We start from the raw sequence: 13,194 nt of genomic DNA, 5'->3' as shown, positions 1-13,194 counted from the left end.
ATAAAGGTGTGGACGAGCTTTGACTTTATTCCTCTGACTCTGGCAATGTTTTTAAAAAGGTAGTAGGCAGATGACGTTACAGATCTGATCTGGAACTTCCAGGATAAAAACAAAGTTATTACTTATAAGATGGAGGGATCTGAGGTGAGAGCTGACACTCTGTTTTTCTCTCCGTGGCCCAAACACAATGATGTCGGTCTGATCTCTGTTGAGTTGGAGAAAAGTTTGATGCATCCAATCATTTCTTTGCTCATTACAGTGACACAGATGTTCTACAGGTCCATAATCACCTGGTGAGAGACATATGTATATTTGCATGTCATCTGCATAATAATAATTATGGTAGGCTACGTTATAATTTTGTATGATTTAACTTTAATTTAATTTAATCTAATTTAATTTAATTTAAATTAATAAAACTATAAAATTAAAATTAAATTAAATTAAATGTCTTTGGTACTGTGTCAAAATTAAAAAGACTTAGGAGAATACTGAAAGATGGATTTAAAGAACCTGCATTTGTGAAGTAGTTTTTTCACCAACAATTTGTGTCAACTGTCAAAATGTTAGGAAAACAAGACAGCCGACAGGACGTCAAATTCTTTTCTCGTCTTTACTTTATAAGAAGCTCATATTGCAAAACTGGAAAAAGGAGGAAGCACCTTCAATTCAAAAATGGAAAACCTTAATGAAATATTATTTGTGTATTGAAAGGACAAAGACGGAAGAAATCAACAGAGATAACAATCGATAAGATCTGGCACCAAATCTATGAAGCTTTGTAACTTTGTATCCTCAACTTTGACCTGCAACCCAACCCTCTGGTTGGTCGCCCTCTTTGGCACCATAGGAGAGGATGATGTATACCTGACTCCAGTCCAACACTGCACACTGTCTTTTGCCTCTCTGTTGGCCACACAGGCGGCTCTAATCAGACGGAGGAACGCTGCCCCGCCCACACATGCCCAGTAGCTGAGGGACATTTTGTCCCGTCTTAATCTAAAAAAGATCCTTTACTCAATTTGTTGCTTAGATAAAAAAAAATTCAAAGAGGTGTGGGGCCCCTTTGTGAGATGCATCCAGAGCTCAGACTGAAGTTTTTGTGTTTATTTCTTGTTCTGGTTGCTTTCTGATAAAGTGCCCCTTTATTCTGAACCTGTCTTTAGACATCTCTCCTTCTCTCTTTTAATTTCAGCTCATCTGTCATTTTGTTGTTGTGGATGGAGAACCGTCCTGTTGACAATATTCTGGCTGTTATTTGCGGTTCCTGAATTGAGGAAGACTGTGATTTGGATTTCATGCTTTGTTCCTCGTCATACACACTCACTGGCCACTTTATTAGGTACACCATGCTAGTACCGGGTTGAACTCCCTTTTGGCTTCAGAACTGCCTTAATGTTTTGTGGTACACACTCATCTTGGTCCATATTGACATGATGACATCACACAGTTGATCCATGATGAGAATCTCCCGTTCCAGCACATCCCAAAGGTGCTCTATTGGACTGAGATCTGGTGACTGTGGAGGCCATTGGAGTACAGTGAACTCATTGTCATGTTTGAGATGATGTGAGCTTTGTGACATGGTGCGTTATCCTGCTGGAAGTAGCCATCAGAAGATGGGTACACTGTGGTCATAAAGGGATGGACACGCTCAGCAACAACACTCAGGTAGGCTGTGGTGTTTAAACCATGCTCAGTTGGTACTAAGAAAATCTCCCCCACACCATTACACCACCAGCAGCAGCCTGAAGCGTTGATACAAGGCAGGATGGATCCATGCTTCCATCTGAATGTGGTTTTTCCAATCTTCTATTGTCCAGTTTTGGTGAATTGTAGCCTCAGTTTCCTGTTGTTAGCTGACAGGAGTGGCACCTGGTGTGGTCTTCTGCTGCTGTAGCCCATCTGCTTCAAGGTTGGACAAGGTGTTGTTGCTTCAGAGATGCTCTTCTGCACACCTTGGTTGGAACCAGTGCTTATTTGACTTCCTGTTGCCTTTCTATCATCTTGAACCAGTCTGGCCATTCTCCTCTGACCTCTGGCATCAACAAGGCATTTTGGCTCACTGGATATTTGCTCTTTTTGGGACCATCCTCTGTAAACCCTAGAGATGGTTGTGCTGAAGCACATGAGCACATTTTGGTATTTTTCCCGTAGAAACCTGCTTCACTTGAAATGTTGTGCATCAAATGACAAAAAGAAAAAAAGACACACACACACACACACACACACTGACCAAAACTAAAATAGGATCCTAAGGTGCACAACCAATGTATTAAATATCAAAAATGTGACACAGTGTTCAGAATACTGAGGAGACATTTAACGTGTCTGCCACAGGATGTTATCAGAACAACTTTCTGTCAGTGTGTGCGTTTTTTCCATGTTAGGAGTTGAAGTGTCTGTTCAGTCAGATAAAGGTTAGGAGCTGTAATCTAGTGTGCAGATGTGCTGCAGGACATCCTGCCGGGGGGGAGAAAACCTGGCACACATTAAGTTAAGAGTGCCAAATAACAAGCATGTTTCATCTCACACAGATCCCAACAGGCCTCTGATATTCCTTCAGGTCAGCAGGAATTATGCAGCAATTACCGAAGTGAACTGGATGTTGATCGGATCATCGAAGGAGATCTTTCTCTGCAGATCCTGAAGCTGCTGCATGTGCTGGCTGCTGCCCGCCTGCATCACATCCTCAAAGAGATGCATTCCTGGGTGTCGACTATCCAGAACAATCACAGATCGGAGTTCTGGGAGTCTGAGGAGGAAAACCGACAAAGAAAGAAATGCGGGTCATGTTTTGAAACTAGTTACACTTTAATATTGTTCAGCAGTTCAGCAGTTACTGTTCAGCCCATGTTCTCCTTTTCAGCCCGACAAAGCGGACTGTGAATGTAGACTTAGGGCAGGAGATTTCTCACGCTGAGGTCAGAAGGTCAAATCCCTCCCAACACTGTCAGAGCTCAGAGCTATCGTAGCTTATTAGCTTGATTCACCATCAACATTCACCTCCTCTGTCAGACTACAAACTGCTGCCCAAGAGAGGAAAGGTTTGCAGACATTACAAGACACGACTCTGTGATATACATATATTTTATTTTCTATTTATTTAACCCATATTTAACCAGGTCAGTCCCGTTGAGACCTGGCTGAGACAGCAGCACACTGAAAAGTCACAGCCAAACAACAACACAATAAAAAACATACAGTAACAGACACACAGTTACATGTAGAACTAGAAAAGCACTCAGAGAGTGCAGACCTCCGCCAAGTAGGTGATATTCCCTCCCCCTCTGCATCAGATTTTGCAGCCTGCATCACAATCAGGTTATTTGCATCACTATCATTATGAGGTTATATATGTTGTCACCATGGAGACACTGTGGTGTATTTATTTCGTTTTTATTTTGTATCAACACAGAATATAATATGTTTTTTTGTATTTTTCACTTTCTTTTTTTCCAACAATATTTAGCAAGTAGAACCAAACGTGCTTTCCAGCCACCAGATGGCGCTATTTTCACCATCTCATAAGAAATTGGAATTGCTGCTGAGGCTGTCAGACGATAGAATTTATTTATTATTTTATCCACTTTGCTTCAACCAATCACCACCAAAATTGTATCATCTGTTCCTTGTCCCATTATCCACCTTTCCTGAAAATTTCATCAAAATCCGTTCATAACTTTTTGAGTTATTTTACAGACAAACAAACAAACAGACAAACAGACCAACACCGGCAAAAACTTAACCTCCTTGGGGGAGGTAAATATCTGAGCACCTACACACAATGACAAGAATCAACTGAAGTCACGTAATGTCATTCTTTCTGAAGGTTATTCCAGGTGAGAGGAGCAGAGCACATAACAGCTTTCTTTCCCAGCTCAGTCTGTGCATTAGGAGCCAACAACAAATCTAAGTCTTGAGACCTCAGACTGTAGCTACAGTCACATCTCTGTTCAATCAAAGAACAAACGTACGAAGGGAGTTTCGTCTTTTGTCAAAACGTGTAGCCACACCAGCCTGTTTGTGTTGAAGAGGAGGGTCCACTCCTCCTGTTATAAACTCTCAACACTAGCTGTGTGGTCACTTGCTTGACATTTCTCACCAGGTTGGAGGAATGGCCTCAGATATCATAATAGCTGCTGCCCTGGGTCGACTTTTCACTCTGGGAATGCTCTATAATGCTCGGACAGACGAACTGATCCCAGGTAAGTCTTAACTTAGACTACACTGATAATATATCTGCCTGTCACCGCTCTGCTTACAGGAACTTTGAAATCATTTCATAAGGTGGTAACACAGTTTAACCTATTTAACATTCTTATGTACTTTAACATTATTCAGTTATATCGTTATTTTGGGACTGGACAAAAACAGCTCAGTGGAAAATTTGGGTGTAAATTTTGATTGTGTGCAGTCTTGATGTCCTTTCCTGTGTTCTCTGGCAGAGAGCGGGGCTGAGCTTCACCCAACAACACACACACACACACACACACACACACACACTAACGAGAAACCCCCCCCTTTTTTGAAGTCTACAGACACATAAAGGAGGTTTTATTGTTGGATGTTCCGCAGTTACACTGATACTGTATACTGTTACCATAGCCACTCAATCCCATAATTCCTTTATTTATTAGGTTCATGTAGGGCTGGGCAAAATGTCAATAGTATATCGATATTGTGATGTCAAACTAGATATTTTACTAAATCTTGGATATTGTCAGCGTTGTCTTTTGCTGCTTTTAAAGGCTGCATTTCAGTAAAGTGATGGATTTTTATAAAGTTAACAAACTGTTGTAGCTGTTCTATTATTCGCCTTTACCCACTTGGGCCCAATCCCAATACACTTGCCCCTACTACTTCACCCTTATCCGTCTGTTTTCTGTGTTCATGTCTGGAGTTAGGGTGTCCCGATTCTTGTTGGTATGAAGTGAAGTGATTGGGCTACATGGCCTGAATCTTATGAATCTGAGTGTTAGGAAAAATCATCGGCAAGATGGCCGCACAAGAACAAAGGAAACCCACAAATGTATGTTTTTTTTCGTTAATAAAGATTTAAAGAATATGATAACCAACATATTATCTTAGTTTGATGTTGTTTCAAAGTAGTATGGTCTCTTTCTTTATAACAAACACAACAAAAGAAATTGATAGTATGTTTATGTCGCAGGACCTAACTAGCTAGCTAGCTTGAGGGTGTTTGGTTCTGTTTGGTTCAGTTAAATCAAACTCAGGTTCATTTGCCCCCTCAGTGTGGTTCGTTTGTGCAGGTGTGAACACACCAAAACAACCGGACTGAGACCTTCTTGAAGAGGTGGTCTCAGTCTGGTTCCAAAGGAACTCTGGTGCGGTTGGTTTGTGGTGAGAAGGTGTTGCGACCTGGATGTGAAGCAACTGCAGTCACATGACACATTGTTTGGGTTAAACATGAGCATGTTACAGTCCTGGAGGATTATTAATGTGCACCTCCTCCTGTACTGCCTTAATATGCACATTCAGCACATCCAATGCATCAAAACATTGTTTTCTAGTTGGAGCCGCGCCTCGTTTTCAAACTGTATGGTTTGACTAAAATGAACAATGACAGCAATATAGTCCACGATGAGCAGCGCTAAAATCAACCTGCGTAGTTGTCCCTCCATTGTGACATTAGAAAGTGTCACATTTATCTTGCAAGTGTACTCTTCTTCAACGTTTGCTTTACTTCCTGGATTTTTCCCACATGGAAATTCTGACCAATCAAGAGCAGCTTTCTCACACAAGGCATTTGATCTGGTCCTCTTGTAAATGCTGCCGTGAGAACACGAACCAACTCTAGGCAATTATACAACTTTGGAACAACATGAGTCCCTGATTCAGACCAGAGGAGACCACTGTAGGGCTGACAGCAGCCTCAGTTACTATTTCTGATTTGTGCATAACAGTCCTGCATTTTGACATATTTTCACGTCACATTTCCTCCTTTGATGGCGTATGACGCTCAAAATTCAACTTATGTTAAGCAATGAAGTCTCTTACATCGGTGCAGACTGGCACGTGTAGGTGCACAGGTTGCTAACATTAGCTCCTTGCAACTCCGTTCCAAGGGCAAGGTGGCATTCGAAAACAAGGGGTAAATTATTTAATAAGACTGGACCTTGGTCATTCCCTCAACATTACTGATGATTATTTATCAAGAACCTCACTGTGTCGTCAGCATGGAAGTGGAAGCATATGACATATTGGCGGATGATCTGATCAAGGGGAGGCATGTAGATGGTAAAGATGAGAGGTCTGAGCACAGAGCCTTAAGGGAGACCTTGATTGACTGGGGCCAGGGTGTAACTGGAGTTACTAATGGTGACAAACTATTTCCTGTTGGGGAGATATGACTAGAGAGAGCTGCAGTGGTGAGGCTGAGGGCGGTTGAGGACAGTGGTTCAAGAGATTGTGTCAAAATGTGCAGAAATGTCCAGGAGAATGAGGATATTGATGTGGCCGAATCAGCAGCAATAAGCAGGTCGTCTGTGATTGGTTGTTCAGATAATTGCTGTCAGGAGAGGTTGTGCTGACATGCAGAAATCTAAATGATTATGATTAGTTTTCTGTGACTTTATATTGACAAAATAATTTTCCTTCTTAATCAAATAACTGATGTTTTCCAATTTCTATAGGTTTGACATTGTGGGATGATGGAACTCTGGAAGAGACGATAACTGGAAGGTCTCAGCACAGCAGTAAATTTGACATTTCTGCATCAGACTCCACTGAGTCCAAGTTCTCTCTGTTGGGTGTTGATGCGTCTCTAAAGGCCAGTGTCCTGAGTGGACTGATTGAAGTTGGAGGATCTGCCAAGTATCTGAATGATCAGAAGAAATTCGAGAATCAGAGCAGAGTGACGTGCCACTACAAAGCTACCACCCACTTCAAGCAGTTGTCTGTGAATCACCTTGAATCCATTGACCACCAACAGATAGATGTCACTGAGAAGAGCTCGGCAACACATGTGGTCACAGGTATCCTTTATGGGGCAAATGCTTTCTTTGTATTTGACAGTGAGAAGTTGGAGGCTAGCCACACTCAGGACATTCAGGACAGCATGGAAGCTGTGATAAAGAAAATCCCTTCATTTAATGTTCAGGGAAAAGTTGACATGAAGCTGAGTGATGAAGAAAAAGCTCTGACCAAGGAATTCTCCTGCAAATTCTATGGAGACTTTATTCTTGAGAGCAACCCCACAACATTTGAAGACGCAGTGAAGACCTACGTACAACTTCCAAAGCTCCTGGGAAAAAATGGAGAGAACAGTGTTCCAGTGAAGGTGTGGCTGATGCCGTTGAGGAGAATATATTCAGAGGCTGCTGAGCTGAAGAGTGGGATCAGCGTTGGACTTGTGAGGAAGGCTCAAGAAGCTCTGGAGGATTTAAGGGAAATAGGAGTGAGATGCAACGATTGCCTGGAAGAGAGAGTGGTCAAGAATTTTCCACAGATTCGAGGAGATATAAGCAGCTTTCAAAAATTGTGTGGTTATTATGAAGCTAAACTCCAGCAGGCCATGGCAGAGAAACTTCCATCCATCCGTGAGGGTAAAGAAGATGAGAGCTCAGCTGAAGAACTCTTCAAAGACAGAGACAAGTCACCATTCAGTCATGAAAGGCTAAGCAAGTGGATGAAAAATAAAGAGAGAAATCAACATCATCAGGTCCTGTGTAGACGTAATGAAGGGAACAAAGATTGGCCCAGATCAGTCACAGCTGGACAGAGAGGTTCTTGCTCCAGGTGTAGATGTTGCTCTGTGCTTTGTGTTCACCTCCCTGAAGCATGCTGACCCCTGCCTTGCTGCGATGGCCAACTGCTTGGACCCAGGTAGTAAAACAGGAAGTACCGATGAAGACCAGTGGTACTTCTCAAATAAAGTTCTCACCACAATGAGAAAAAAAGCCGAAGCCTTCAGTGGTATGGCCAAAGGCCTGATGAACAGCGGCAGGTTCAGCTTCCTTGTATCCGCCATTGCAAATGAGAAATACACAGGAGCAACTATCTACCATTACAAGAACGGCATTTTGGTCACTGATGATTTCTCAAAGCCTGTTCTGCCTCCTGTGGAGACCATCACAGACAGAAGAGATATGATTTGGTGTAAGTCATTTTAAATAAACAAATTACTCTCCTCAATTTACCTGTTCAACTAATACGACATTTTGTTTTGGTTTCTCCGTCAGATGCCTGCGATCTCACCCTGGACACAAACACTGCAAACGCACGCCTCAGTCTGTCTGAGGGAAAGAAAAAAGTAACAAATGGAGTATATCCGCGATATCCTCCTCACCCAGAGAGGTTTGATCATCATCCTCAGGTGTTGTGCAGAGAGGGGTTAATGGGGCATCATTACTGGGAGGTAGAGTGGAGTACTGGTGAGTTTGATTATGTCTTTGTTGCTGTTGCATACAAAGAGATTGGCAGAAAAGCATCCAGTTCACAGACCCAGTTTGGAAATAACATATCCTGGGTTTTTGAGCATCACTCATTCACAAAACACTTTCTTACTGCAAGACACAACAGTGACAAATGGGAATGTTCTTATCCCTCTACTGGCTGCAGCAGAGTGGGGGTGTATCTCGACTGGCCTAACACTCTGTCCTTCTACAGAGTCTCTAACAACACACTGAGTCACCTCCACACCTTCACCACTACATTCACTAGGCCTGTTTACCCAGGCTTCTGGCTTTATAATCAATTAAATTATGCATACCTGTGTCCAATTGAATAGGAGCAATGATGAAGACTTGTTAAGATTCTTGGTCTGTAAATAGGGACATGGATTAACATTTAAAGGTATTGTATGTAACTTCTTACGTGTACTAATGTTTTATTGCCAGTAGGTGAACAGATCGTAACATAACTTAAGAACTGAGACCTTAACTGGGTTTCTTGGTTCCTCTGGCAGCTTACGGACTGTCTTCTCTGTGAAGGACACAGGATGAAAATTCTGGGAAAATCCAAAGGATGTGATGAACCTTAACCAAAAAATATCTCTCTGGCAGAAAGACCTCAAGGCAAACTTCTGCCATGAACATGCCGCATCTCTTTACAGTTCCCCTTCAACGATACAGTGTGATAGACAAGAAGTCTGCTAATGTCAACAAATGACCAGCATTCACCACAACAAAGAGTCCACACATGGTGAGCCCAGAGACAGACCTTCACTTACCACAAAGGTTTGTCCTGACTGAGTTTTGAGCTGTTAGAGCCACTGACTGAAGGTCTGTCTCTGGAGCTGCCCTCCCTGTTCCATCTCTGACAAACAGGTGTAAAGCAGAACGACAGCGGGTGTGCTAGCTAATTCTTGTCTCATTTGTGATAAACTGATAAACAGTAAATTCAGATTCAGTACCACATATCATAAACTCAGTGTCCTGCTGTGACATGTGAAATGTAATGAAATACTGAGGTTTTAGCTAGCTAACACAGCCTAGCTTTCCAACGCGAATGAATTGTGAGCTTGTTAACGTAGCAAAATACTTTCTATCAGCTAATTCATCCAGACTCCCGGGGCTGGTTTGCAAATTACTTTATCAGCTACTAAGCAATCAACAGCAGATCCATGAAGCTAAGCTAAGCTACAGTCTGCACCTGTGTGGCCAACAACCGTAACCTAAGCTAAGGTTAGCCAGCTAGCTGTGACGCTACGCTGCATGGATCTGTGGTCGGTTGCTTTGTAAAGTTAGCTGATGAAGTCATTTGAAAAGGACAAGATTGTTAGTATCATGATGCCAAGGGTCTAAATAAAACATAGAAACAAACATTATTTTAAATATGACCGCAATTCAATCTCCAGCACTCTATCAACAGGCTGACGGTCAGTCACGGACACTCTCTTGATCGGCACTGTTGTGGCTGATACAGGTGCTCAGTCGCTGCTACGGAGATGCTGACTGCAGCCTCTGAGAGAGATGTCACTAAAGACAAGAATATTCTGAGAGTTACACACAAACCTTTAATGTTGCCTCAACATGCTTTCAAACCCAGAGTGACCAGAGCTGATTTAATACATAACCTTCTTCTCAAACAGCTTCATAATCAGTTTAAACTTTAGTGCTCATTACATCACATATAGCTACTCTACAGTATACTGTATGTTTTTAATTGTTTTGTCTTGTGCTTCACAGCTTCATAATCAGTTTAAACTAGTGCTTAGTGCTTGTTAATCACATATACTGTATGTTTTTAATTGTTTTAATCTCTATTTTAATTTCTGATATTTGACAATACAGAGCTAATACTGATACACAATTGCTTTAACAATATTAGAAATACAAACTCATAGCTCATGTTAAAAAAGGCATTACTTGTCACTGTTAACATCATTTTGTTGCAAACATTGCTGATGTAATATCAGATTCCTGCAACACCTGTTGGATATGTTTACTCTCTTATTAAACGAAATATTCAATAAAGTGGAGACCTGACTTCACCCCTGTGTGCTACTTCATTGGTGCAGATTAAAAAGTTGACTGCATCAAATATTCTGGCGTCATCATTTATGACACATCAGCATCTTTTAGTGCAAAGAACACCAAAACAACAGAACATGAATCCTCATACGTTTCTGGAAAATGGAAGGTAGCTAGCCTAGCTTGCTAAGGTTAGCATTGATTCTCACTTGATGTTACTTTTTCTTCAATACGTTTTTCACGAAATTCACAATTGACAAAAAGATTGCACGCTTTGGTGGCCTCTCAACCTGCATAAATAAGACAACTAGAATTACCGCCCTGCAATCGTATGCCTCCATAAACCAGTCAAGTTGCAGTTTACATCCATGCCTGTCAAGACTCATATGTAGCCATGACAGATGACAATGTTTAAAATACTGATGCTCCTACAAAAATTCTAACACATGGATGCTTCACACTCATTGTCCCCGCGACAGCACAGAAGATTTATACAATCAGCACAGTTTAAGGTTGACACCCAAGTTTCGTGTCACTGATTCAGTACCCAACCTAATGTCTCCTCTTCTGCTCCTAAAATATGTTTATTAATGGCCAGAAAAGTGTTTTATGCTGAACATTATGATGTCACAGTGAAGCTGACCTTTGACCTTTTGGATATAAAATCTCATCACTTCATCCTTTTATCCTGTGAGACATTTGTGTGAGATTTTGTCTTGAGTTGTGGCCAAAAACATGTTTTGTGAGGTCACAGTGACCTTTGACCACAAACACCTAGTCAGTTCATCATTGAGTCCTCGTGGATGTTTGTGCCAAATTTGAGGAACTTCCCTCAAGGTGTTCCTGAGATATCAGGTTCACAAGAGTGGGTCGGATGGATGGACGGACAACCTGAATACATAATACCTCCATCCATGGCTGTCACCAGTGCAGAGACATAAAAACGCTAAAAGGGACGGTGATAGAACACAGGCGCAAATGTGAGTCAACCTTTGTTGGTCGTTCAACAGATGGAGAGAATTGAAGGATTTAAAAGGATTCAAAACTGATCCTGAATTAGCTCTCTTCCTCCTAGACAGGTATGTAACATATTAACTTAAGTTTCCTCAACAAAATTAATATTACCTTACACCCAAACTTAATAGTTGCAGGCTAACATACGTTGGCGAGCAAACGTTTGGCCACCCCTGGTCAAAAATTAATTTACTGTGAATAGTTAAGTGAGTAGTTAAAAGTTAAAGATGAAACAGGTTTTCCAATATTTAAATAAGATCAGTGTATTATTTTTTTTTGTACAATGTTAGAGTGAAGAAAGGAAAGGAGCACCATGCAGAAAAAAATGGGCACCCCAAGACATTTGAGCTCTCAGACAACTTTTCCCGACTCTCAGACCTTAATGAGTTTGTTAGGACTCTGGCTTGTTCACAGCTGTTCACAGATTGATCAGACTCTGGAGTGGTGGTGCACTGTTCTACTGTGCAGACACACCTGGACAGGTATGACCTTCATGGAGGAGTCATCAGAAGAAAACCTTTCCTGTGTCCTCACCACTAAATTCAGCGTCAGATCTTTGCAAAGGAACATCTGAACAAGCCTGATGCTTTTTGGGAACAAGTCCTGTGGACTGACGAAGGTGAACACAATGATCAAAGGTGTGTTTGGAGAAAAAAGGATGCAGAATTTCATAAGAAGGACATCTGTCCAAAACTTCTGCATGCAGCTGTATAACCTAGGTGTACGAACAGTGCTAAGAATATAATTTGTTTCACCGTTGTCATATTACAGTTACTAATCTTAAGCTCAAGACACCATAAACTGTATCAAAGAACTAGTGGATGAAAGCCGACTGTTGTGTCGCCTCATGTTGCCTCATGCTGCTACAGACCACAACCAACGGCCAACTAGCACATCATTTCTGCACCTGCATTAGAGGAAATACCTCTCCAGGTCGTCCTGACTCGACTCATTTTTGTTTGTTTTCCTCACTTTCGTTTCTTTTCGTGTGCGCTGAGCTGAGCTGCCAATCAGAGTGAGTTCAAAGCGCTGAGTCGGCCAAAAGAACCCAACAAGGGCCGGGTGGTGCCAACACTGTGGGACACACTGCAAAAACTAGGCCCGTTATGTAAGGGCCCTTATATCGCCACAAACAGACACATGACGTCATCACTATGCATCCTGCAAACAGCTGTGTTCAAAAATACATTTAAAAAAGTTGTGTCTTTCTTTAATTTGCTTCCAAAACAACTGCACGTGCTGCCAGATCAAAACACAAGGCAGTGGTGCTCATGGAAACACTACTGCTGTTGTCCACAGGGGGGCGCTGAAACCAAGACAAAATGAAAGGTCCTCGTAACGGCTTTGAAACCAGTGACAATAACAAGCAATGAGCATGCAGCTGTACCTGGCACTCCTGATGTCTCCTGGGGCGGACGACTCGATCTCTGGACATATCTTTCTCAGCATGTCACAGTACTTCTGAGTCTTAAACTGCGTGGGGCACACGATAGCTTTACACCCAACCTGTGAGAAGAGGAGCAGAGGAGTCACCTTAATGTGATGAAGTTTTATTGACATAGCCTAATATCACAAGCTCAATTCTCTGCATGTCTCAGCAGTACGACACAGGAAAAGTCACCTACCTTCCGCAATGCAAACTCCACCTCCTGCAGCTGGTAGGCTGGGTTCACTGACACCTGTTGGGTGGTAAAACCATAAAAAATCAGCTCATGAAAGAAAAGACACTAAAAAGTGGACGGAC

General features: G+C 42.0%; 1 protein-coding gene and 1 pseudogene across 2 annotated transcripts in view; one reads left to right on the top strand and one right to left on the bottom strand.

The window, feature by feature from the left end:
* The window catches only part of acsf2 (acyl-CoA synthetase family member 2), a 60,201-nt gene that overhangs the window by 27,846 nt on the left and 19,161 nt on the right, over positions 1-13,194 (bottom strand). The window contains exons 4-6 of the mRNA XM_078163584.1: positions 13,076-13,129; positions 12,838-12,956; positions 2,593-2,755 (exon numbers count right to left, since the gene is read on the bottom strand). Coding sequence (XP_078019710.1) covers positions 2,593-2,755; positions 12,838-12,956; positions 13,076-13,129 — 336 coding nt within the window. The remainder of the gene's footprint in view (positions 1-2,592; positions 2,756-12,837; positions 12,957-13,075; positions 13,130-13,194) is intronic.
* On the top strand, positions 3,066-9,100 carry LOC144459448 (stonustoxin subunit beta-like; annotated as a pseudogene). The gene is made up of 3 exons (XR_013488431.1): positions 3,066-4,208; positions 6,657-8,121; positions 8,205-9,100. The product of XR_013488431.1 is annotated as a stonustoxin subunit beta-like (transcript).

This window comes from Epinephelus lanceolatus, chromosome 21, assembly GCF_041903045.1.
Source record: "Epinephelus lanceolatus isolate andai-2023 chromosome 21, ASM4190304v1, whole genome shotgun sequence".
Classification (NCBI taxonomy): Eukaryota; Metazoa; Chordata; class Actinopteri; order Perciformes; family Serranidae; genus Epinephelus; species Epinephelus lanceolatus.
This window is presented reverse-complemented; position numbering and strand designations above follow the sequence as displayed.